Raw genomic sequence first — 27,959 nt, 5'->3', positions numbered from 1 at the left:
GTGGGCAGGGGATGATAAAAGCCTGAGTTCAAGACTGGGATACTGGGTGGGGGGGGATTGCTAAGTTTCTAGAATATCTAGGCTATCATCATTATTTTGCTTCATCTTTTTATCCTTCATAGTCCCTAGGCATGAAACTGGGACTGGAATATTCAATTACATTGTTGTAAGCAGTTGAAAAATGATGAACAGAGATAAGTCTTCTGAGACATATCTTAATAGTAAAGATCCCACTCCTGAACAACAAGGGCAAGAGGAGAGTATCAAACTGGGTTGAGAGAATGTTTGCCCTCATTAAAAAGGGACAATTTTTCAGAGAGCTGACATTCTGCCCTAGCTTACTGATAACTAGAAAGGCCTTGAAGTTTAGATATTGGCAGGAAAGTGAGTAAGAAGAAATTAAGATAAGGCTTAATGTTTCAAGATCCATGCCAGATATAAACCATTTCCCATTGCACACAAAATCACTTATGTCTGGGTAAAATATGTTCCCCTTAAAAGCAACTTTAGAAATCGTGGCCAATAGATCTTAGGGGGACCCCGTGCTTCTCACCTTCTGGCATTCACACCCTTGTATAGTATCTCCACTCCGTAAGTGTGGGCAGGACTTGTGACTTGCTTCTAACTAAAAGAAGGTAGCAAAGGTGATGGAAAGTCATTCCTGTATTATGTTACATAATACGGGGCTTCATCTCACTCGCCTTAAAAAAGCAACCAGCGAGGCTGTGGCTGCTTACAGTGGTAGGGAATGGTGGACAGCCTCTAGAAGCTGAGGGCAGCCAATGGCCAGCAAAGAAAAAAAAAAAAAAGCCCTCAGAGCTACAGCTACAGGGAAAGGAATTCTACCAACAACCTGAAAAGAGTTTGGAAGTAGATTCTCGCCCCAATCAAGCCTCCAGATGAGACCATAGCCCCAAATGACACATGGCTTGTAGCCTTGAGACCCAGAGCAGACACATCTAAGTTATGCCCAAACTCTTGATGCACAGAAATAGTGGGATAAATAATACATGTGTGTAGTTTTAAGCTGCTAATTTAAGGTAATTTATTATACAGCCTGGAAAGCAAATACAGAAATCTTAATATATAAAAGAATAAAACAGAGGAAAAGGAATATTGAATTACTGGCCACTTGGGATATTTATTAATGAAGATCAAACATCCAAAGGTCAGTCCTCAATGCTCATTTCCATGATTTTAAGAGTTGGTCCTTCCATGTCATGACTGTTGTCATCCAGGACACTGTGAAACTGAAGAGCTGGGGAGAGCTCTGTGCTAAGACAACACAATTCATTTGAAGTCTCCACCTTTTTGGTGTCACTGTCCCCTTCAATGACATTCACAGACGTCTCTTGGTCTGTTAGGCTGTTGGAGACACTTGGATTTTTGTCATCCCAAACCGAAGGTCCAGGATTCATTTCATCATTCACTTGTTGAATTATGACCCCTTCTGAGTACTTTGATTTATAGATGGGTAGGAAAAATTCACTTGGTGAAGAGTCTCTCTCATTCTCGTCCTTTGGTATGGACAATAACATATCCAAAGCTTTTTGGTATTCTTGACGTTCCTGTTGAATTGTGGTATCATGTTTACTTTTATCTTCATTTTCTTCCGAATTCTCAGCCTGTTCAAAATCAAGTGAATTCAGCGTGTCACTGTGTTCCGGCTCCACCGCGCCTTCCCAGGACGCGCAGCCTAAGTCTACCTTCAGGACGTGCAGCAGGTGGCGCATTTTCCCCTAGGATCAAGCCAAGGCAAGAATAATTACATTAATTAAGCTCGTCAAACTGAATCACTTTTGTCTGCAGTGCAGCTCATCTCGGCAGGATTAATCCTTCTCTTACCTCCCCCCCCAAACACACAAAAGGTACAAGGGAAAAACAGCCTTGCTTTCAATGCATTCTTTGAGGCTATGGAAAAACTTTAAAATTCTTTCCATACTAGAATTTTTTCTAATGAATGTCTAAAGAAAGACAAACCTCCTCCAAATGATGTTTATTTTGTTTTATGTGTCTCTCAAATAGGCGTTCTAAAAACCTAAAAATGATAAATAGAAATGTTAATGTCTCAAAATCAGAAAATCAACTAAATACAAAATAGCCATGCAATAACAAGACTACTAAAGGTTGGAAAATATTATTTATTTATTAATTATTATTTTTTTAAAAGATTTTATTTATTTATTTGACAGAGATAGAGACAGCCAGTGGGAGAGGGAACACAAGCAGGGGGAGTGGGAGAGGAAGAAGCAGGCTCCCAGCAGAGGAGCCTGATGTGGGGCTCGATCGCCGGGATCACGCCCTGAGCCGAAGGCACACGCCTAACGACTGAGCCACCCAAGCACCCCTGGAAAATATTTTTTAGATTCTTCTTTTTCTTTCCAGAGCTAAACTCTAATAATCCTTCCCTGTTCTGTCAAGTTCTCCAATCTGGGAGCTAGTATGGCTTTTGTTTTTGTTTAAGTTTTATAACAGATGCCATTGTTTCTGAAATATTATATACCACTTACATTTCTGTGAAAATATTTTAAATGAGGTCCAACAATACCCCTGCCACAGACCAAAAAGCATTCTTATTTTTCTCTCATGCACATATGCAAATGCCAAAAGCCTCTCCCGCCCCTTCTCTCTCTTTCACATACACAATCCCCCCAAACCAAACCCTAAAGGAAATTCTCTTATAAAGAGTTACTTTTCAATGCTTCCTCAATTATACTTGAGAAAAATTCCACTGATGGTAAATCCACATAATAACCTAAAAGCTATCACTTAATAAGTACCACTAAGGGCTAGACATTTGCACTAGACACACAATCATTATACCTGTAATCATGACCAATATTTGGAGAGAAAGGTATTGTAAAGATCATTTTAAATATGAGAAAATGATCTAAGATGATGACTTCCTCTCCCCTAAGGTCACAAGCCATTAGGAGAATTTAACCCAGATGTGTCTGGCTGTAGAGAAATTATTTTTTCAACTACACTATGCTTATCTAGTTATCACATGAAGGTATCGATACTTTTGTTGAAAAACAACTTTGTTATGTTATGATCAATGAAGTATGCCAATCTTAGATTTAGTAGTTCTACTTTACTCAGCAATTTTTAAAAGAGGTTTATTTATTTGTTTTAGAGAGAGAGGAGAGAGTGCGTGCAGTGGGGAGAAAGGGCAGAAACAGAGGGAGAGACAGAATCTCAAGCAGACTTCCTGCTAAGTGGGGAGCCTGACACAGGTCTCGATCTCATGATCTGAGCTGAAACCAAGAGTCAGATGCTGAACCACTTGGGCCACCCAGGTGCCCCAACTTAGCAATTTTTTTTTTTAAAGATTTTATTTATTTACTTGACAGAGATAGAGACAGCCAGCGAGAGAGGGAACACAAGCAGGGGGGAGTGGGAGGGGGAGTGGGAGAGGAAGAAGCAGGCTCCTAGCAGAGGAGCCTGATGTGGGGCTCGATCCCAGAACGCCGGGATCATGCCCTTAGCCGAAGGCAGACGCTTAACTGCTGTGCCACCCAGGCGCCCCAACTTAGCAATTTTTTAAAAGCCCAAGAAATCCGCATTCTATCTTTTATAAACAATACATACTGCTTAGGTACCTATTTTGTTTTTTCTCATCAACCATTTATTTTGAACAATTTTCTGTATAAATAAATTCACTTCTAAAAATCATTTTAAGTTCCTGAACACTTGCTCTTGTAAATGTTCAACAATTTATTCAACCAAACCTTTACTATTCGACATACGGGTTGGTTCCATTTTTTTGGTGCTTTAATAACAAAAGCTGCAATAAATAGCCTTATAATCTAAAAGAAAAATTTAAGTTTTTTTCTACAACAAACACATGTTCTATGCAAATGTTTTTTGTTTTTGCTTCTAACCTGTGCTTTATTGTTTGATTTATACTTGGAATCTTAATGTTTTTGTTGTGGTGGTAAAAAACAGGTAATATAAAATTTACCATTTAACCATTTTTAAGTGTATAGTTTAGTAGTGTTAAATATATTTCATAACAATATATTGTTATGAAACAGACCAACAGAACTTTTTCATCTTGCCAACTGAAACTCAATAACCATTATGAAAACATTTTTAATCACCCTTTTTAAATAAAAGTAGTAAACAGAATTATTATAAAAAACGTAGGTCTTTTTAGTATATCTTTTTATAGCAATAATACAAATTTTACTTTAATTAAAAAAACTTCATATAAGAATAGAAGTAATTCTGGGGCGCCTGGGTGGCAGAGCGGTTAAGCGTCTGCCTTCGGCTCAGGGCGTGATCCTGGCGTTATGGGATCGAGCCCCACATCAGGCTCCTCTGCTGTGAGCCTGCCTCTTCCTCTCCCACTCCCCCTGCTTGTGTTCCCTCTCTCGCTGGCTGTCTCTATCTCTGTCAAATAAATAAAATCTTTAAAAAAAAAAAAAAGAATAGAAGTAATTCATTAGAAATGCTGTACTTGACATATTACAACAGGGAAAACATGTAGCATAAATGGGGTTCTATGATACATAACAGTAAGTGGGTCTCAGTGCCCAGTGAACTTTATTTAGATAAATAATGTTCAAGCTGATTCAGGACCACACAGTTTCCTTGAGATATGCAATATCTAATCTGGTTTTATAAACTTTCCATTTCATTTACAGTATATTAACTTAGCTTTTAATTTGTCCTCACTTTACTAGCAACAGTTGTAACAAAAATGCTTTTGATTCTTGTGACAAGTTTCAAATAGTAAAATGATGGATCTTTCAAATACACAAAAATTTAGTTCACCAGTCTATTATAACTAAGAGATATAGTGTTGTTTTTGTATAGTTATAATTTTTTTTGTAGATTCTGTGGGATTTTTACATGGATGACAATGTTGTCTGTGAATAAAGACAGTTTTACATCTTTCTTTCAAATATGGATATCATTTTCTTTCTCTTTTTTTAAGATTTTATTTATTTGTCAGAGAGAGCGAAAGACCACAAGCAGGGGGAGTGGCAGGCAGAGGGAGAAGCAGGCTCCCTGGTGAGCAAGGAGCCCAATGAGGAACTTGGTTCCAGGACCCTGGCATCATGACCTGAGCCGAAGGCAGATGCTTAAGCGACTGAGCCACCCAGGCATCCCTCATTTTCTATTCTTTTTTTTGTGATAGATTTTTAAAAAAGATTTATTTATTTTATTTTCAGAGAGAGAGAGCATGAGCTTGGGGGGGGGCAGAGAAAATCTCAAGCAGACTCCATGCTGAGTGCAGAGCCTGATATGGAGCCTGATACGGGGCTTGGTCCCACAACCCCGAGATGATGACCTGAGCTGAAACCAAGCGTCGGACGCCCAAGTGACTGCGTCACCGAGACACCCCTATGATGGATTTTTTAAAGTAAGGAGCAACTGACATAGATTATGATTCATTTGTTTATATTGTAAAATAATCACCAAAATAGGTCTAGTTAACACCCATCCCCACACAGTTATAGAACTTTTTTCTTGCGATGAGCACTTTTAAGATCTACTCTCTCACAAAGTACTTTCTAATATGCAACACAGTACTATTAACTAGAGGCGCCATGCTGTACATTAACATCCCCGCGACTTATTTATTTTATAACTGGGAATTTTACCTTTTGACTACCTTTACCCATTTCGCCTAGCCTCCCCTCCCAATGGCAACCCCCAATCTGTTCTCTGCATCTTAGAGAAATAACAGTATTTAAATAAGTAAAATCTCTATCCTTATTCTTCTCTGTAACTCCCCTAAACTGCAAACTTGCCTTATATGGTACGAATTAAACATTCTTTACAATTTGCTATCAATTATAAGAATATGTCCCCCCTAAGGGGCGCCTGGGTGACACATTCGGTTAAGCATCGACTTTTGCTTTTGGCTTAGGTCACATCTCAGGGTCGTGAGACTGAGCCCTGCATTGGGCTCTGTGCTCAGTGAGAAGTCTGTCTCTTTCTCCCTCTGCCCTTCCCCCCATTTGCATGCTCTCTGTCTCTCAATAAATCTTTTAAAAAAAAAAAAATCCCCCCCCAAGAAAGCAATGTAATTTTTCATTTCCTAATATGTGGAAATAACTTAAAAAATTAACATGATAAGGAAGAGTATTTAATGTACTATTCAGCCACCATAATAATTTAAAAAATCTTACCTGTTTGAAAATAAACCAAGTTTCAAAATTTCATCTGTTACATCTTCAATGAAACTCAGATATAGCAGTTCTTCTTCACTGTGAAAACAAAGCAGTACACAGCATAAAAATTATTTCCTACTTACTCTGAAAACTACAGGAAACATGAGTACCTAATTAGAAATATCTACCACTACTATGACACATATACTGCTATCTCACATTAAGAGGAATGTTATATATGTCTACATTCTTAAATTATACAAAGATAAATTTATTTAAAGATGAGAAAATGTTCCCTAATCAAGTACAATTTTATAGATGTGTATGGCATTCATCCAGCACTAACAGATAAGCAGAAATTACAACAGCAAACAAAGAAACAAAAACCAATAAAACAAAACTAAAAAAAAACCACACACACAAAACAAACAAAAATCAAAATAGAGCAACCAAGGGCAAAAGGGCGACCACACGTGAACCACCGGGGGCGCATGTTTTTGACAAGCATTTTACGGGTCCTCTGACTTCTGACCACGTCCAGCAGCAGAGGTGGGAGCCCTGTGCGTGGCACTTAGAGGAGGGGAAAGAGGAAGCTCGTCCAGAGAAGGAAGAACTTCAACTATGAGATCCTCTTCTGCTAGAAGAGCATCTTGTTTGAAGATTGGGAAATTTATTGAGCATTTTTTCTCAAAATGTATGGAGAGAAGAAAAAATATTCTAGTGGGAAATTTGTGTATATAAATAGAGTGATAATTTTTAATTATGTGGGCACATTATCTTATATTTTAATAGCTAGTATAAGAAAATTGAATACTATTATAAATTTGATTTTAATTAGCTGAAATCTGAATTGATAGAAAATGTAAGTAGCAAGTAACCACTCAACTAGTAAGTAAATGTAAAGGGAAGAATTAATAAGAAAATTCGGTAATAGATTAAAATGTTATATAAAAAGTTACACTTTCAAACTGATTCTCAGGCTCTAATATTTAAGTAGCAAGTTTGAGAATAAATGAAACGCTATAAAATAGATGATATTCCCTGGAAAAAGTGTAGCTTAACTAAAATGACATTAAAACCTAGAAGTCTGCTATCTGTAAAGACCTGGTGAGGTTAGAAACCTCCTGGAAGGGTATCCTGAGCTACCCAAAGTCTGCATTCCTCTAAAATTCTTGTTATTGTTTATTTTTATGGGTACTAATTATAAAAAAACCAGCAGGCATTAATAACTTAGGGACAAATTTCCCCTGGACATAAAGATGAAGTGATTGATAACTATTTCAGAAAATTCTGATCATTCTCAAATTTAGGGTGTATTATATGATTGAACTCCAAAGCTAGTTGTAAGAGAAATTAGCATTTAGTCCTGACTTATTTAATAATAGTTTGTATGATTCTTAATTCTTGATTTCCACTAAGCAAAATGAAGATGTCAAAAAGATCTTACTCAGAGTGGATTTTTCTCTCTGGAGGAAGCTGCAGGGAATACTGACATACTGCCCTGAAAAGAGAAAATTACAATATTTGAACAAAACAATGATTGGCATGCAATAAGTACTCGATAATATTATATATTAGTAATGATGTATTCTAGAATTTTTAAAGTACTCTCATATCCATGAGCTGACCTAATATTCCGAACAACCCTGACTGGTATATTGGGTACGTATAATTTTTTCCACTGACTGATGAGTTCACCAGGGGCAGAATGGCTGGGTAACTTGCCAAAGACAGGTGTTAATGAGTAGCAAAGATATTTTTAACTAGTCCTCTGACGATAAATTCACCGTATGTACGTCTTTATTTAGTAGGCACCACACCCAGTGTGGGGCTTGAATTCACCAGCCTGTGACCAAGGCCTGAGCTGAGATCAAGAGTCGGATGCTTAACCAACTGAGCCACCCAGGTGCTCCCACAATCCTTTTCCAAACTGGACGATAGCACTTACCTAGTACACACAATTTCACTTTGACTAAGATTAACATATAAATAATGCTGGAAACAGATTATTTCCCTATGAAAAACTGTTTTAAACTGGTCATTATGACAAATTTTATCAGTAGTTATGTCATCATTAGTTAATTCCAATCTTTTTATTCAGGTATGCTTAATTATAAATATTTTGCTTCTTTTAGATTGAAACTACCAGAAAAGATAAATATTCTTTTCTTTAGGCCATTCTTTATATTCATTGCAGAATGGCTCAAGAGTTAGCTTATAATCTTGTTATGAGTACTGAAGCATCATGAATGTCAAGACAAGAGAGGTTAGTAATGAACCGCCCACAGCCCCGCCAGGTGCCATCTCCCTGGGAAGGGCCTGGGCTCTGAGGGATCATGTGTGTTTGCAGGGGTATCGGCAAGCAGAGGGAGAGGGAGAAGCAGGCTCCCCGCTGAGCAGGGAGCCTGATGCGGGGCTCGGTTCCAGGACTCTGGGATCATGACCTGAGCTGAAAGCAGACGCTTAACCGACTGAGCCACCCAGATGCCCCTCTTGCCCTCTTTTTAATCTCTAGTCCTTTATTACCACCTTCTTCATCTCATATATAATCTCTGACACTGGAAATACATTTGACAGCTGGAACCATCAAAGGCATTTTTGCTAACCTATCATTTCTATTTAGGTGTAGTATTCCATAATTACTGAACATGATGTGCAGTTTTTAAAAACAGTGCCAGTACACGGCCGTGACAGATAAAACACTAGCATATGGTGAAAATTCAAAATCATGAACTATGAATCCTCAAATCGTGAGGTTCTTCAGTATTATTTCTGCCACAGGATTTGTCTTCAGGAAAATCCTTATTTTTCTTTCCTTCTTTCTTTCTTGAGAGAGCGTGCACTCGTGCGGGGGGGGNNGGGGGGGGGGGGGGGGTGCGGAGGGGCAGAGGGAGAGGGAGAGAGAGAATCTTGAGCAGGCTCCACATCCAGGACGGAGCCCAATGCGGGGCTTGATCTCATGACCTGAGATCATGACCCAAGCTGAAATCAAGAGTTGGACACTTAACCAACTGAGCCATCCAGGCACCCCAGGAAAAGTCCTTTTTCATATGAATAGCAATGGCAAATAATATAAGCCAGTATTGCCTTTTTCTTTATTAATGAATTAGCAAAATGAATTCATTTAAACTTTTATTGAGTAACTACTTTGTAAAATTTCCTTACTAACACTGCCGCTGAATTATATAACACCAAAGTAGATTAGAGTGCATAGTACTTATGTTGCAAATATTATATGTCTGTTACACAGGAAAGCAGTTAAATAGACAGTTGCAATGACTTCTGCAAGCTGTTTACCTTGGTGAGGAACAATGAAGAGTGCCATCTTTTATCTCAACCCATGGTAAGTCATGCCCTTGTAAGGGTAAAGGAGCTATTTTTCCTTTGATATCATATGTCACACAATTAGATGCCTGGGGATGTAATGAGAAGAATCAATCTTTATTTTGCTTCAAAAATACATTATGAAAGCAGAAATAAAGCAAAACACGCACATTTCAAAAAAATCAAGGAAACAGAGTGAAGATATCCCATAGGTAAAAGTGACTGATACATTACAACAAAGGCTGTTTTAGAATACATTTTCTACCCAATCAAGGACTTCTTCCTTCCTTCCTTTCCTTCCCTCTCTCTCTCTCTCTCTTTCTTAAGGATTTTATTTATTTGGCAGGGGAGGGGAGAGAGCAAAACAGGGGGAGGGCAGGGAGCCTGATGCTGGGCTTGTTCCCAGGACCCTGAGATCACGACCTGAGCCGAAGTCAGATGCTTAACTGAACGAGCCACCTGGGTGCCCTGTGTTTGACATTTTAATAGACAACTGTTTTTATAAAACAATAAATTTAAATTAGGACAAAAGTGTATGATTAATACTCCCAAAATAAAAATAAAAATAATCAGTTTATGTGAAAATCAGACTTAAAGCTGTAATATTTTAAAAGAAATGACTGCTAAACACTCAAAACATAAACACTATAAAAAAGAGCCTTATGGTCTAGAAAAAAGTAAAAGCAAATATAAGAATGATACCCATCTATTCATATATAATGTATAATTTCCAATAATCAGTGGCAATTCAAAAAAAAGTACAGGCATAGAAATTAAAATAACTTCTGTATAGCTTTTCTGGCTCCTTCAGTGATCCAAGTCTACATCTTTGAAAGCAACATTTAAGGTATTTTATTCATTTATTCATCTATCTAGCCAGCCAGCCAACCAACCATCTAGAAAAAGTGCTAACAACAGGTGATTTCCCAGACAGGGCAGGATCCATCTGGCCACTCAAAGAGAGCTATAGTCTTGTGTAAATAGGCAGTACTTCTCTACACTGGCTACATCATCTGCAAGAAGTGTCACCAAGAGATTATTCAAGTCCAAACAGCGATACATATTTTATTAAGCTAAAGCAGCGATCACTCCACTGTGGCACACACAGAGATCTCATTTTTATTACCTGCTTTGTGTTCTCTTCTGCATCTGTGAAGTTGTTGGTGTCAAGTGTCTCAAAATCAGATTTAAAGCTGTAATATTTTAAAAGGAGTAATTGTCAAGCCTTCAAGATACACTCTGATAACAAGTTTACTGTCTTAAAAAAACCTTTCAAACATAAAAGATGAAATCCATCTATTCTTATAAAATGTGTAATTTCTAATTATATAATCAGGAAATAGATATGGTTTGGATTACACAGCTTATTGTTCCTTTTTTTGAATAGCAGCTAGATTTCAGCCGGATAGAATGGGACTAGGGAAATGGGATCTATTATCCTCAAAAGCTGTCATATACACAATCAAAAAAGGATACGATATGCTTCCTTTCCTTATTTCTCCCTATTCCTTAATTCATGGGATTAAATGAACGCAGACTCATCTGGTATTATCGTACCTCTTCTCTATACCCAGAGAAAAGAATACTAGTCCTAAATTGTTTTTTGCTTTCTAAAAATAACTAAAACGTAGGACCAGGTAAATAGTTGTTCATATAACACCAGGAAAAACAATCACAAATCAGTTAACACTTAATACTTTATAAGATTTGTTTGTTTCTTCAATCATTTGGCAAATTTTTACTGAATATTCATTATGTGCCAGGCACTATCAAATATGAAAACATTATTGAGGCAAATTATACTTAGTTTTCAGAAACTATCCCACTTGGCTAAATTATTCCTGGGGAGTTGTTGCTATATAAGAGTGGGGTTGAATATTTGCAGGAAGGGAGCCCAGGGAGAGTCAGAGAAACAGTGTTTTTTTTCCTTGCTAGTCTATTGTTTTGCCATTTTTAACATGAATCTATAGACATATTTACACAAATGCTATTTGATGACATATTTTAAGGATTTTCTGAAAATTCATGGTATATTGAAAAGCAATATACCATGTTTGAAACAATGAAATATGTAACATTCCTGTTTATAAGGAGCTTGACAAGTTTAATAGCTACTTTTCAACACTTACTTAGGTAGTTTCAGTGACACACGCAAAAAAAAGGAAAAGTCACATTAATCCCATCCCATTCAAAAGGGCACTACCAGACCTTAAGTCTGACACATTAGGTACGTGATATAAAATAAGGAATATTATTATTTAATTCTACAACATCCTGAAGGACTTACTACTGGCTGTGAATGTGCCATACCTGCTTAATTCAGTCTGGGTTTGAGCTTCTATCCGCTGATCTGTAAAATCCTTTTTTCTTTTGGCGGGTGTATAGTATCGATAATGTGACAGGAAAGACTTTGCTTCTGTTTTTAAAGTGCGTGGAGTGAATGGCAAATGTCTGTTGGAAAAGAGTTCAGAATGTTTATCTAAAAGGTCCCCACTGGGTGCTTTTGAAATAACTAACTGAAACCGATGGGTATTTGGGAATGTGCTCTTGGGCCCTCTGCCGTATGAAGTTCCAGAGCATGCCCTCCTGGGCCCAGAGGGGGTGTAATCCACGTTGAACACGGAGGAACTGGAGTTCTTCTCAGTACCATTTGTGAGGACTTTATCAGATCTAGGTAGACTGAGGTGTAGTCTCTCTGAAGAAGTTACTGGTGACCTTGTAAAGGATGGAAATCCATTCACTTCTCCGATTAACACATCTTCATCTTGTGGTTCTCCTGAGGGCTAAGAACATTTGGTTTGATCATCATCAATTATGTTTACAAATTCACATAATTGGGGAGTTCCGCATTATACACCAAAAAATAGCTGCCTTTGGGTTTAGAGATTATATATTCCTAAAGATGTTAGCATTGTATATGAAGTTCTATTCAAGGTTTTGAATTATTAATATATAAAATATAATTCTAAATATAAGTAATAGCAATTGTTTTTCTTTTTTTTTTTGAGATTTTATTTATTTGAGAGAGAGAGTGAGTAAGAGAGATAGAGAGAGGGAGAGAATACGAATCGGGGTAGGGGCAGAAGGAAAGAGAGAAGCAGACTCCCTGTTGAGCAGGGAGCCTGACGCGGGGTTCGATCCTAGCACCTTGGGATCACAACCAGAGCTGAAGGCAGACACTTAATTGACTGAGCCACCCAGGTGCCCCAGCAATCATTTTTCTTTCTGAAACTAAAAAAATAATGACTAACATCTATCTGTGTTTGTGGTCCTGGACTTGTGTACGGGGGTCTACAGGCAGATCTCAGTTTTTGTGTTTGTTTTTTTTAAAGATTTTATTTATTTGACAGAGAGAGAGACAGCCAGCGAGAGGGGGAACACAAGCGGGGGGAGTGGGAGAGGAAGAAGCAGGCTCATAGCAGAGGAGTCTGATGTGTGGCTCGATCCCACAACGCCGGGATCACGCCCTGAGCCGAAGGCAGACGCTTAACGACTGCGCCACCCAGGTGCCCCAGATCTCAGTTTTATCTGAAAATTTCCAAACCACTCATGAACACCAATCCCCTTCTCAACCACATTGTTGGTGGCGGCATCCTTCCCTTCCCATCATGTCTTATGGCATCTCCAGTGTCAGCAGTTCCTCGGACTTCAAGACTTTGAAGAAATGAAAAGGAACTTCTCAACTTCTCATGAGTGGGGAAAGCTGAAAGGGAAGATGTTGTGGACTGTTCCATTTCTTTTTGGTTTCATTTTGGAAGAACCATTTCTACAGGGTATCCACAAAGTCTTAAAACATAGATAATATTTTAGTCTTTTACAGATTAGATGCCCAAGACGCCATGTCTATGATTCCAGGCTTTATGGACACCTTTGTATCCTTTATAGAACTCTGAGGCACTTTGTTAGGTAGAGGGGAAGCTACATGGAAGTTATCGATTCGGAGGTGACAATGGCTAGGAGTTAGCTGTTACTCTGCCCTGCAAGCTCACGGGGACAGAAACAAGAGGAAGATGAACAAACTGAGTAAGAGAATAGCTGAGCGCTTCCTGTGTGCAAGGTACTGTTTTGCCATTGAGTAGGATTAAAGGGGACAATTAAGAACTTCTATCACTGCTACTAGTAAGTTACTACTATGCTATAAGTAAGGTATAGTTGTAAGTAACGCACATGCACACCTCATTAATCCTCACTTCAACATCTGCGTGGTGACACAAATACTACTTTAATTTCATAGATGAAGAAACTCAGGGGGTGCAGGGTTCTCATAGATTCAGACCCAGGCTGAGCCTATGCTCTTCACCATTACATCACATTGTTTATTATAAAGACTCATCTAAAAATTATATAGTTTAGATTTTTTAAAAAGTAAATTCTACCCCCAATGTGGGGCTCGAACTTGACCAAAGAGCAAGAGTTGCATGCTCTACAGACTAAACCAGCCAGGTGTCCCTATATTTTAGATTTTTTACACTATGAGGAATTTTAAATTGATTTTAACCCTTTTCCTGATGGCAAACCTGTCAGCTAACCTAAGTACTGATTCATCCAAGTAAGAAAATTGCAGATGATTGAATAGTGTAACTAAAGCCTAAAATAGGTCAAGTCACCTACCATTTCCTTTCCAAGTACTTTCTAACCTGATCTCAAATACAAGGCAAAATTACTCAGGGCAAGGAAATATTTTGGCATTAAATTCTGAATCACCAGGGCACTTTTTAAATTATTTCAATATATTAGTTTTAAAAAGTGCTCCCAAACAAGACTCAGCTTATATACCACAAGAGTTTGGCTCCCGGGGGAAAATTTCTAAGTAGGATCTGAAAAATCCTACAGGGTTATTAAATAATAATCACAAGAATTATTTACACTTAGAGGAACAGTGCAAGCTGAGCTCAGAGGAACCAGAAATGCACAAGGCCATTAGAGAGCCTGTAAGAAAACTCTTATCAGTAATGGTTATTTAATAAACAAAATGAAACACCAAAGAAAGTCTTTAAAGGCAGAAATATACTCTCGTCTGTCTGAAATGGGCTGGAAAAATTGCTTCTGAACTGACTAAAAGCAAGAAACTTTCCTGTATTTTTATGTCTCATAATTCCTACCTTGTATCCTACACTTTTTCTTTCCTTGGAAACTAGTAGAACAGTGTGAAATCAATTGTACCAATCTATTTTTTTGAGATTATATTATTGTTTCCTGTAGCTATGAATACCAGAAAGCTTGGATATAATTTTCACAGAAAATATGTAACACATTGGTAAATTCACCAAAATCTAAAAAACAGATAACTGTAAGTTCTAAAATGAGAAAAGGGTTTACCAATTACATGTGAATGGAACAAAAATTCTGGTGGTAATTTGACCACTTTCACTTTAAGTCAGCTTTACAGTTCAATGCAATTTGTTGTGAACTATTTCTGTGATTTAAAAATTTATGTAAAGTGATAATCATTGCAAAGCTTATATAATCATAATGTTTTCATGTCAAGAACACATATCAAAGTTTGTAATCACAGAACTGAGCACTAAATCTTTTTTCAGGGATAATGTCAGAAGAAATAGTATACAAAGATTGTCAGATTTTTTTAAATGAATGAATTAATTAAATTTTAAAGGATTCTATTTATTTGAGAGAGAACGTGGGCCCCATGCGGAGCTTGATCCCAGAACCCTGAGACCATGACCTGAGCCCAAAGGACACTCAACCAGAAGCTCCTCCAAATGGCAGATTTTAAAGCAGTTGAGGAATCACTTCAATTGCAGAATAGGGTGGGTACAAATTATTTAAAAATTTGATTAACACTTGTTTTATAAAAAAGTTTCAAATTATATTTTATAAAAGAAATTGATAGCTCTTGCTTTTCATGGTTTTATACTGCCTTAAAAATGTTACATAGATTTAATTAGGAATATGGGTCACGTCTACATATTCAGTTAATCTTAATAGCACATAGTAAGTGCTGTACCACTGATGTGAGAGATTGGTGAATAACTGTGTGGAGGTTACAGGATGCGGACTGGAAAGGTACTGGAGGCTCCTGAGATGAGTCAAAGTGTGAGAGAAAGAACAGCATGAGTGTATGGGCAATTATAAGAAAAGGTTTTTGATTATATGATTTCATGTATATAAATGGCTAATATGTTCAGAGGCTAAAGTTAGCATTTCTTTTTTTTTTTTTAAGATTTTATTTATTTATTTGGCAGAGAGAGAGAGAGCACAAGCAGGTGGAACGGCAGGCAGAGGGAGAGGGAGAAGCAGACTCCCTACTGAGCAGAGAGCCTGATGTGGGGCTCGATCCCAGAACCCTGGGATCATGACCCAAGCTAAAGGCAGACGCTTGACCAACTGAGCCACCCAGGTGCCCCTAAAGTTAGCATTTTCTTTTTAATTGTAGGAAAGTTTTCAGTAAATGCAGATTATAATTAAAACAGGTATCTATTAACTATAAAACCCAATATTAAAATAAGCCTAAAATAATAATTTGAATCTGAATTTGTCTGAATATTTATCATCAAGGCTTATAAAAATGTAGGCAAGTTAAAAAAAGTTTAATACACACATATATAAAATATAAATGAACTACTTTATGGAGGCAGAAAACTAGGTTACAATGGCTAAAGGAAAAATGAAAGAAAACATCTTACATTTACAGATTTAATTATACATTTTTAACAAACTCCGTTCTTATCCCCAAATATAATTATTAATTTATATTATCATAGAAAAATATTTTACATTTTCAGTTAAAAAGTCCAATCACTATGGGGCACCTGGCTGGCTTAGTTGGTAAAGCAAGTGACTCTTGATCTTGGGGTTGTGAGTTTGAGCCCCACATTAGGTATAGAGATTCATTAAAAATAAAGTCTTTAGGGACACCTGGGTAGCTCAGTCAGTTAAGCATCAGCCTTCAGCTTCAGGTCCTGGGATGTAGTTCCTCACTGGGCTCCTTGGGTCGGCAGAGAGCCTGCGTCTCCCTCTGTCTACTGCTCCCCCTGCCTTTGCACTCTCTCTCTCTGACAAATAAATAAAATCTTAAAAAAAAATATTAGAAAAAACCCCAAACTTTAGGACCCACCTAAAACATTAGGATTAAAAATGAAAAAAGATATACCAAGGGAGTACTAACCAAAAGAAAACTGGTTTAACTATATCACTATCGAAAACACTTTAATACAAAAAACATTAAGATACAGAAGCTCAAAGCAGTGATCATAGGTTTGATTCACCAAGAAAATACATTATTTCTAAATCTGTATGTATAGAATAATAATAGAGACTCAAAATCTACAAAACAAAAATTGGCAGTACTAATTTTTAGACAAATAGCTAAATACATAATCATGTAGAAGATTTCCCTTAATAAATGATAGATTGATCAGACAAAAAAAATCAGTAAGATTTGAATATATATGAAGTTTAATGAATACACTGTATATTAAATACTGTACACAACAACTATAGTATATATTTTTTTCCAACACATAATAACACAGTGCATTTTAAGAAATTTGTCTACCTACTGGGCCATAAAACAAATTTCTCAACAAATTTCAAGAAATTAGCATCATATGGATATTCTATGATTAGGCTAGAAATCTGGAATAAGAGAAAACTCCTAGGGAAAAAAATAGACACAGAGATTAAGAAATACTTCTAAATGACTCTTAGGTTAAAAAAGAGATAATGAGGGGCGCCTGGGTGGCTCAGTGGTTAAGCGTCTGCCTTCGGCTCAGGGCGTGATCCCGGCGTTGTGGGATCAAGCCACACATCAGACTCCTCTGCTATGAGCCTGCTTCTTCCTCTCCCACTCCCCCTGCTTGTGTTCCCTCTCTCGCTGGCTGTCTCTATCTCTGTCGAATAAATAAATAAAATCTTAAAAAAAAAAAAGAGATAAAGGAAAATACTCTGAATTGAATCATAATAAAAATACCACATAACAAAACTTGTGGGATGCAGCTAAAGCAGCATGTGGAGGAAAATTTATAACCTTAAATATGCTTTTACTGTCCAGAAGTGAGGCTGAAAATAAGCTAAGCAAAGAAGGAAAGTAAGACAAAATAAACCCACAGAAAACCAAAAGGGGAAAAGAAAGATAAGAGCAGACATTAAAAAACAGAAAACAAAATACAATAGAGATTAATGAAGTAAAACAAAATGCCCTTTAAAAAGATTTTTAAAAACTGACAAATCTCTGGTGAGAAAAAATCAAAGAAAGAAGAATAAAGGCACAAATAACATGAGGAATTAAAAGGGCGAAATACATATTCAGGAGAGATTAAGAGAGATTACATTTAAATAAATCTATGCCGAAAATTTAGATGAAATGGACAACTTCCAACATAAATACAACTTTAAAAAATAGCTTATAATGATTAAAAAAATTGAATTAGTAATCAAAAATTTTCTAACAAAGAAAATTCTAGGCCCAGATAATTTTAATGCTGAGCCATCAAATTCAAGGAATAAATAATTCCATACTTATATAAACTATTCTAAAGCATGGAAAAAGAGGAAACAGCACCCAATTTATTTTATGAGGGTAGAGTAACCATACATAGAGAAAAAGGAAAATGACAGGTCAATATCAATAATGGCAGTAGATGCTAAAACCTTAAACAAAGTATTAGTAACTGCACCCAGCAACGTATAAAAAAGGAATTGCATTATGACAAGGTTGTGTTTATACTAGGAAGGCAAAGTAGTTTTAACATTAGAAACTTGACTATAATTCACTACATACATAGATTAAAAAGAAAAATGATGCCATCTTTTCAAAAAATGCAGAAAAGCATTTTATAAAACTAACATCCATTCATGAGAAAGGATAAACAAATCTTAGCAAACTAGGAATAAGAGAACTTCCTCAATCAGATGTTAAAGGATATCACAAAACACCAAGAGCAGGGGTCAGTAAACTATAGCCTGGAGGTCAAATCTGGTCTACTGTCTTTCTTTTTTCTTTTCTTTTCTTTTCTTTTCTTTTCTTTTCTTTTCTTTTCTTTTCTTTTCTTTTCTTTTCCTTTTCTTTTCTTTCTTTTCTCTTCTCTTCTCTTCTCTTTTCTTTCTTTCTTTCTTTTTTTTTTTTTAAAGATTTTATTTATTTATTTGGCAGATAGAGACAGCCAGCGAGAGAGGGAACACAAGCAGGGGGAGTGGGAGAGGAAAAAGCAGGCTCATAGCAGAGGAGTCTGATGTGTGGCTCGATCCCACAACGCCGGGATCATGCCCTGAGCCGAAGGCAGATGCTTAACCGCTGTGCCACCCGGGCGCCCTTGGTCTACTGTCTTTCTTAATACAGTTTTACTGGAACACAGCTATGCCCATTCATTTACATCTTGTCTGTGGCTACTGTCAAAGGGCACAAGAACTGTGAGAGACTGTGGGGTCTGAAAAGCTTAAAATATTTACTACCAGGTTGTACCACTAATGAAATACCTTAGTAACATCTGTTTTTAACAGGTAAAAATACTATCTTACCTTTTGTAGAGTGTTAAATAATGACTTGGAATTATTTTTAGAATTTGCCTGCAGTGCTGTTTTATTTAATTTCAACTCCCTTTCACATCGTGCTAACTCCTTTTTGAGTTTCTCTCTTCGTTGTTGGTCTGCATCTGATGGGGAAAACAAATCTTTTAAAATAAAGAACAAAACAGAAAAATTAAGGTTTTGGTCTTAGAAGACTAATAAAGGGCAAATTTTCTTTCTTGCAATATAGTTTACACTATTGATATATAAATAAAAATCCATATACTTCTCTGTATAAAGAGAAGCTAACAAATATTTAATTTACAGAAACTTTTAAGTGCATTATTTAAAGAGCATAAACAAGATGTGACAAACTGGCTAAGCCTAAGAGCTCAAGAAAGCAATTCCTAGCAGATAGTCAGAGATACTGAAGGTGAGAAATGCTGATGTGTTGTTTGTGTCTCTGCCATCACTAAATGCAGAGTCTGAATTAGTCCATACACTCTCCCCCAAATGCAATAACATCACATGCCATACAAATTTAAGTTTTATACACTTTAAAAAGATAACATTATTTTCAATTAGGATAACTGATTTCTACTTAACTGTTATTCATTTGGAAATATAAATGAAAAAAGTGGTTTTGCACTTTAGAATGCTTTAGGTCAGGTATTGAATTGTTATCAAAGATAAATCTTTGATACATATACCATACCATATGATATGGTATGAAGGCTGAAAATGGTGAAATGAAAGCTAGTCAAATTTCAAAGTTAAATATAAGGTTAACCATAATCAAAATGACTTGTATTTTCATATAAAATTAAAAATTTGTCATTTACTTTTTAAACTGGAATTTAACCCAATTTAATGGACAAGATAATTTCAAGTTTCAAATCACTATGATTTGTATCAGAATTTATAAAAATTTCTACAAGCTTAAAAAACAAAGTAATTAATATTCAAAGTTTGAACTATAATTATTAAAAAATAAGCATAATAAAGTAAATATATTTATTATTTTAAAAGGTAGACTGAAATATAGAGTTCTCTTGAACAACTGCATGGGTCCACTTATATGTGGATTTTTTACAACACAGTACTGTAAATGTCATTTCTCTCCCTTGTGATTTTCTTTCTTTCTTTTTTCTTTAAATCTAATTAGTAACTTGGCCATTTTTTTAAAAAGATTTTTTATTTTTACGTATTCTCTACACCCAACATGGGACTCAAACTTACAACCCCGAGTTCAAGTGTCCCATATTCTACCAACTGAGCCAGCCAGGTGCCCCCCTTATGATTTATGCTACATTATAGCAGATAATATCTGTGGAGTAAATGAAATAGAATTTTCTCTGTCAGATCTATTATCTTACTTACAGGTAAAACAAGTGAGTAAAAAAAATCCTCAACAGTCCTCAACACTATCAATTTTTAAATACTTCTATATTACCAAATCTGTCCAACCTATTCATTTAAGTAACGCCTCCTCATACCATATACAAAAATCAACTCTAAATGTATCACAGACTTAAATGTGAGAGCTTCAACTATAAAACTCTTAGAAGAAGACAGAAGAGTAAATCTTTAGGACTTTGGATGAGACAAAGATATCTTAGGTACAAGCAATTAAAAAAAAATTACATTTAAAATGAAAAACTTTTATACTTTTTTGAAAAAGATTTTATTTTAAAGTAATCTCTACACTGGACATGGGGCTCGTACTCACAACTTGGAGACCAAGAGTTACATGCTCTACAGACTGAGCCAGCCAGGCACCTCTTATACTTTTTCTAAAAACACATCCTTAAAAAAATTAAAAGGCAAGTCATAGATGGGGAAAAAATACTTGTAAGTCATATACCTAATAAAGGATTCCATGCAAAATATATAAATAATACACAACTCAGTAAGACAACCCAATTAAAAAATGGACGGGGTGCCTGGTGGCTCAGTCGTTAAGTGTCCGACTCTTGATGTCTGCTCAGGTCATGGGACTAAGCCCCACACTGGACTCCATACTGGGTGCAGAGCCTGCCTAAAATTCTCTCTTTCCCTCTCCCTGTTGCCAGCCCCTACCCCCCTAAAAAATATGGACAAAAGATTTGAATATTTATCAAAGACATGCAAATGACCAATAAGCATATGAAAAAAATGCTCTACATCATTAGTCATGAGGAAAATGCAAATTGAATCCATAATGATACACCACCTCACACCCACTGGAATGGCTATAATCAAACGTCAATAGGGGGTCACCTGGCAGGCTCAGCTGGAAGAGTATGTAACTCTTTTTTTTTTTTTTTTAAAGATTTTATTTATTTATTTATTTCACAGAGAGAGAGAGAGACAGCCAGTGAGAGAGGGAACACAAGCAGGGGGAGTGGGAGAGGAGGAAGCAGGCTCACAGCAGAGGAGCCTGATGTGGGGCTCGATCCCATAACGCTGGGATCACGCCCTGAGCCGAAGGCAGACGCTTAACCGCTGTGCCACCCAGGCGCCCCAGAGTATGTAACTCTTGATGTCAGGGTCAGGAGTTTGAACCCCACCCTGGGTGTAGAAATTACTAAAAAAATAAATTTAAAAAAATGGAGTCAATAACAAGTGTTAGCAGGGATATGTTGGAGGTGAGAAGGTAAAATGGTACAACCCCTTTGAATTTTTTTTTTAAAGATTTTATTTATTTGACAGAGAGAGAAAATAGCCAGAGAGAGAGGGAACAATTTATTTGACAGAGAGAGAAAACAGCCAGAGAGAGAGGGAACACAAGCAGGGGGAGTGGGAGAGGAAGAAGCAGGCTCCCAGCAGGGATGTATGCAAATCAGTTGTCAATAAAACTGCTATAAAAAGTAAAGTCTTCTAATACATTCAAATATGGGATTTTTAAAAAAGATTTTCATTTATTTTAGAGAGAGAGCACGTGAGCGAGCAGGCACACATGAGCTGGGGGAAGGGCAGAAGGAGAGAGAATCCTCAAGCAGATTCCCTGCTGAGCGCAGGCGGAACCAGACAAGGAGCTCAGTCCCAAGACCCTGAGATCATGACCTGAGCCGAAACTAAGAGTCAGATGCTTATCCCACTGAACCACCCACACACCCCTCGAATATGGGATTATTTAAACAACTCAACAAACTGTGTAGAGCTATTCTAGTTTAGATACTATGAAGACTGAAATGATCAAGTCGGTAGTCTCTTAGAAGAGAGTGTCTTATGAAAAGATGGCTCAAACCCAGAGACTTCTTTTTTTAAGTGTCTATAAAATCTAAGTTAGTTATATTAATTATAATGAAAATCAGCTTTACAACACAAGAATAATGATTACTAATTACACTTTAGTTTGGTGATAACAATCTTTGTAATTCTTCTAGCCATCACAATTTTATTCATTTACACGGCAAAAAAGAAAACCTCTTGTCCCAACTGACTGAAAGCTGAAAGTACTGTGGGATAAATATGCACTAGCTAAATCTAAATTCCAAAAACAAGAAATAGGAGCAATTCTTTAAATACAACCAAACGCTGTCAATTCTCAAATTTTTTCCCTTCCTTCTTTCCTTCCTTTCTTTCCTTCCTTCCTCCTTCCCTCCCTTTCTTTTTTAATTTAAGTAAGTTCTATGTGCTAGGAGTTAGGTGGACACTTAGGTAATCAGAGCCAGGGTCCCCAACAAGAAAGCAAAAAGCCAGAACAGCTAAGACAAAACTGCACTAGCATCCTGATTTGGAGCTTAGACAAGACCACAAGAGCACCCTGTCTGGCAGCTTTTGCAAAAATGGCTTTTGCGAAACATCCTGAAACAGAACAATTAACCATAAAACATCGGTCACTATCACTTAGTCTCCAAACGTCAGCCCACAAGATCACCAACACGTGAACAATAACCTGCTCGGTGGACGAGTGCATGATCAAAGCCCTGATTGGTACAGCCAATCCACAGGGGCCCATACTCAGGATGCTTAAGATAGTTTCGTGAAAGAGCTTATAAAAACCCCTACACTTAGAAGCTCAAAGGGCAACCCTCTTGGGTCCCCTCCCTCTTCGGGAGCTCTGTACCACTACTGTTCAATAAACTTTGCTTTGCAGTCTGCCGCTCTGTCTGGTCTATCTCTTCATTCTTCAAAGTGGCGGGACCAAGAACTGTAGGCACTAAAGGGACAAAAATACTGTAACATATGCCTAAAGTGGGTCTTGAACTCATGACCTTAAGATCAAGAGCCGCATGCTCTGACTGAGTCAGCTGGGTGTCCCAAATCACCATTACTTATCTGCATTCCTGTCTCTTAACTAGTCATTCTGCTTCTATGATTGCCCCTTACGGACTATCCTCAACTCAGTAGCCAGATGCTTTTAAAAGTTAAACTGGCTCTACTACTCTTCTACTCAAGGTCCTCCAATGGCTTTCAATTCCATGCAGAGTGAAAGGCCAAGCACTTGCATTGGCTACAGCCCACCAAGTCTGTTCTCTCTGCCCACCTCAATAACTTCTCCTGACACCCTTCAGCTGGCCCACTCCACATCAGTTAGATAGCTTTCTTTGCTGTTCCCTGAACACACCAATCACAATGCCACTGTACCTGCTATTTAGCAAAATTTCCCAGTTGGAGGTGATCCTACTTAAAGAAGATTATTTGATAATGACAATTGGGTAAAAGCATCTTAATTGAAATAATTCAGATTTTTTTATATGGAGGAATAATGAAATCCAGAGAAGTTAAATAATTTATCCAAAGTTATGCAGCAATTTAGTGGCAAAGCCTGGTTTCAATTCTAAGTCGCAAAGTCTACTGACTTACGATTGTATAAACAAAAAGCCGTAAAAATGAAGGAGATTCTGACATATGTTACAACTTGGATGAAATTCAAGCACATTATACTAGGTGAAATAAGCCAATTACAAAAGGAAAACTACCAGATGATGCCACTTACATGAAGTACCAGAGCAGTCAGAGACAGAAAACAGAATTGATAGTTGTAAGGTAGTTATTATTTACTGGGTACGAGTTTCAGTTTTGAAAGATAAGAAGCGTTCTAGAAATGGGCAGTAGTGACAGTTGTACCACAGTATGAACGTAGCTAATACCACTGAAATGGTGAAAATGGTTAGACTTACAAGTGGTTATGATGGTAAATTTTATATTATGTGTAGTTTACCACAAGGTTTTTAAAAATATTTTATTTAAATTTCAAGTTAGTTAACATAGAGTGAAATACTGCTTTCAGGAGCAGAGTTCAGTGATTCATCACTTACAGACAACACCCAGTGCTCTTCACAACAAGTGCCCTCCTTAATCTCCATCACCCATCTAGCCATAAGTCTTTTTAAAAGTCAGTATGTGAAAAATAACTTACATTTGATGCTGGCACTCATGCTTAATGGAACCGAGCAGTCTACTGCAGCTGAAAGAAAAAAATCGGCTGTTTAATAATATTCCTAATAGTTATAAATGACAACAAATATCAGATGTGGAAAGCACAAAAAGTTCCAGAATTTGCAGTTCCTTGTTTTGATTTTTACGGTACTTCTAGAGATGAAAAATAGAATACCCTGGATAAAAAATATACTGGTTGGGATTAATAGCTCATTGGATACTACAGAAGGAAGTATTAGTGAACTTGAAAACACAGCAATATAAACTATTCAAAATGAAACAGAGTAAATAAAGATTGGAAAATAAATGCACAGAGCATGACTGACCTAACCTACCTCTATCATTCACTTGGCGTACCTGTAATTGGGAGCCCCAAAACAAGCTCCCCCCAAAAAGGCAAAATAAGAGGCCCTACACTACTTGATTTCAAGACTTACTGTAATGCTACAGTAATTAAGGCAGTATGGTATTTTTAAAAAAGATGTCATTAATTTATTTGAGACGGTGTGGGGGGAGAGCAAGCACAATCAGGGGGAGAGGCAAGCAGAAGGAGAAGCACACTCACCACTGAGCAAGGAGCCCGATGTGGGGCTTGATCCCAGGACCCTGAGATCATGACCAGAGCTGAAGGCAGCTGCTTAACCTACTGAGCCACCCAGGTGCCCAAGGCAGGATGGTATTGTAATAAAGATAGACATATAAGATCTAGAACAGACCCGTGAAGTCCAGAAATTTACCCTCAAAAACGGTCCGCTGTCTTTCAAAACCTGCCAAGGCAATTAATTCAACACAGAAAAGACAATCTCTTCAACAAATGGTACTGGGAATATTTGGACATTCAGAGGCAAAAAACCGATATATCATATATAAAAACTCACTCAAAATGGATCACAAACTTAAATGTAGGAGCTAAAACTTACACTTTTAGAAGAAAACACCTAAGAAAATCTTAGTGACCTAAGATTAGGAAAAGATTTCTTAAACAGGATATGAAAAATATAAACTATTAAAACAAATGAAAAGCTGAACTTGATTTCACATGTCACAAAATACAATTTTTCTTTAGATTTCTCAGTCATTTAAAATATAAATTTCATAAAATGCAAACTAAAATTTAAAAACTTAGCTCTTCGAATGAGAAAACAAAAAATTTTTAGAAGACAGTGAAAAACTGGTGAAATTCAAATAAGATCTGTAGTTAATAGTATTCTATCAATATTCAGTTGCTAGTTTTAATAACTGTACTGTGGTTATGTAAGATTTTAACATTAGGGAAAGCTGGGTGAAGGGTTTCTGTGACACCATATTATTTTTGCAACTTTTCTGAAAGTCTAAAATTATTTCATAATAAAAATTTTAAAAAGAAAAGTCAAGTCTCGGACTGGGAGAAAATGTATCTGATACAGGATCTGTATTTAATATACAAAGAACTCTCAAAATTTAATATTAAGAAACAACTTATTTAAAAAAATGGGCAAAAGATCTGAACAGGTATTTCACCAAAGAAGATTTACAGATAGCAAATAAGCACAAGTAAAGTTGCTCAACATCATTACGCATTAGGGAGATACAAGCTAAAACCCTGATGAGCGACCCGTATCTGCACTAGACTGGCTGCAGAAGGACTGCCAAAGGAAGTGTGGTGAGAACGTGGAAGTGAGAGAAACACACAGTGGCATCACTCTGGAAAACAGGCAGTTTCTTATTAAGTTAAACATACTTACCATTTTACCCCACTATTCCACTCCTAGTGAATACATTTATCAGAGTGAAAAGGAAGCACGTGTTCAAAGATTGTATGCGAATGTTTATAGCAGCTTTATTCCTAATGGCCAAAATTGAGCCAAAACAATGCAAATATCCACGAACTGATGAATTCATAAGCAAATTGTGGTATATTCATTGAGTGGAAAAATACTTAACAATAAAAAGGAAGAACTACAGATGTACATACCAACATGGATTAGTCTCCGGAGCATCCGCTAATTGAAAGGAGCCAGACACAAAATGATACACACTCTACGATTCCATTTAAATGAAATTGTAGAAAAGGCAAAACTATAGTGATAGAAATCAGATCAGTGGTTGCTAGGGATTGGGGGAAGAGACTGATTGCAAAGGACTAGGGAGAAATTTTTAGGGTGATGGGAATGTTCTATATCAGGGGTCAGTGAATGTTTTTTGCAAAGGGACAGATGGTAAATTCTTCAGGCTTTACAGAGTGATTATGGCCTCTGTCACAACTAGTCCACTCTGCACGTTAGTGCAAAAGCCACCATAGACAATATATCCAAGAATGAACATGATTGTGTTTATTTACGGACAATGAAATTTGAATTTCATGTGACTTTCACATGTTACAAAATATTGTTCTTTTGATTTTTTTTCTGACCATTTAAAAACATAAATATAAATATCATTCTTAGTTCAAGAGCTGTACAAAAATAGGTGGCAGGAGGCTTTGGCCTACGAGCTGTAGTTAGCCAATCCCTGTTATAGAATGATTGTTGTGATTATACAAATGTATGTATGTTCCAAAACACTTAACTTAAAATTAGTGCATTTTATTCTATATGTTATTATCTCAATAAAGCAACAAAAAAGAAAAAAGTAGTAGCTGGCATCCTTTTTGTACAATTTCTATAGTAGATTTGAAAATAAAAAAGCAGATTATAAACTTTTATTATATTAAGATCAATATCTAAACAGAAAAATGTATTACGGGTAACACAGGTAAAATGAAATAATGTAGTTATTATACAAATATCAAATATAGTTGATAAAAATGGCATTCTCAATTTTCTACATATGAAAGTTAGAGTTAACAGTTGATATCTCACCACACCAACACAAATCTATTTATATATAATGTATTCATTTTTGCTACAGATTTATCTTAATTAGAAGTGAAGCTGAGGGTTTAAATTGGGTATAGAAAGTTCACATTTGCACATTTTTTACCTTTGGCTGAAAGGATTTTATTATAGTGAACAGCCATGTGATTCTTGACCAGGTGGAGGGTACTTAGTCTGAGAGAGGAGGAGTCAGTGCAAAAAGCTAAAAATTAAAACATATTTAATCATTATATATTTAGAATTAATATAAAAATCATCATGAGATAAACAAGATACTGATTATTAAGCTCATTTTTATAAAATGTTCTGAAAATTAACCATGGACATACTGACATATCTGTGATGCTGAATATGTCCCAGCCTTAATCTTCTTGCACTGGTAACTGACAAGCTATTGACTATTTGGGTTCAAACCTTTCTGACTGAGAGTTTGGGAACAGATTCTAGAATATAATATATCTTTATATTTACAAAACTGTTTCTTATTGACAGGCCTCAATCTCATAACGAAAAATGTTTAGCCACTTGCCTGATTATAAAATAATGTTAGGACTGTTAATAGCTGAATAAATCAAACAAATTTGAAACTCTAAAATACTATGCAAAGATTCTTTTCTGAGAGGCAACTTCTAATTTTACACCTGAAAACATCAGTTTACTGCACTCTTCTTGAAGTAGTAAGACTATCTTAAGACAAAGACAGTCACATAGAAATTCCATGACATTAAAATTTCAATCTCATCTAAACTGTTTAAATCTTAGAAATTTACGTAAGTATAAATGTATAAAATGTAAATAAATGCAGGCATAACTTTTAAACATT

The 27,959-nt window shown here is 36.5% G+C and overlaps 1 protein-coding gene across 4 annotated transcripts in view; it reads right to left on the bottom strand.

Annotated features, from left to right (window-relative positions):
• Nucleotides 1–1,039: 1,039 nt before the first annotated feature.
• Nucleotides 1,040–27,959, bottom strand: part of SPATA7 (spermatogenesis associated 7) — a 37,504-nt gene continuing 10,584 nt past the window's right edge. The window contains exons 3-12 of one of the 4 annotated variants that reach the window (XM_011225844.3): nucleotides 27,243–27,338; nucleotides 24,262–24,309; nucleotides 18,927–19,078; nucleotides 11,760–12,232; nucleotides 10,576–10,642; nucleotides 9,423–9,538; nucleotides 7,573–7,626; nucleotides 6,144–6,221; nucleotides 1,981–2,038; nucleotides 1,040–1,739 (exon numbers count right to left, since the gene is read on the bottom strand). In XM_011225844.3, the coding sequence (XP_011224146.1) occupies nucleotides 1,170–1,739; nucleotides 1,981–2,038; nucleotides 6,144–6,221; nucleotides 7,573–7,626; nucleotides 9,423–9,538; nucleotides 10,576–10,642; nucleotides 11,760–12,232; nucleotides 18,927–19,078; nucleotides 24,262–24,309; nucleotides 27,243–27,338 (1,712 nt within the window). In that variant the 3' untranslated portion in view covers nucleotides 1,040–1,169. The remainder of the gene's footprint in view (nucleotides 1,740–1,980; nucleotides 2,039–6,143; nucleotides 6,222–7,572; nucleotides 7,627–9,422; nucleotides 9,539–10,575; nucleotides 10,643–11,759; nucleotides 12,233–18,926; nucleotides 19,079–24,261; nucleotides 24,310–27,242; nucleotides 27,339–27,959) is intronic. The other 3 variants (XM_002919928.4, XM_011225846.3, XM_011225847.3) reach the window with 3 other exon arrangements.

The sequence above is a fragment of the Ailuropoda melanoleuca genome, chromosome 14 (assembly GCF_002007445.2).
Source record: "Ailuropoda melanoleuca isolate Jingjing chromosome 14, ASM200744v2, whole genome shotgun sequence".
Classification (NCBI taxonomy): Eukaryota; Metazoa; Chordata; class Mammalia; order Carnivora; family Ursidae; genus Ailuropoda; species Ailuropoda melanoleuca.
The sequence above is the reverse complement of the archived record's forward strand: the minus strand, read 5'-3'. Positions and strand labels throughout refer to the sequence as shown.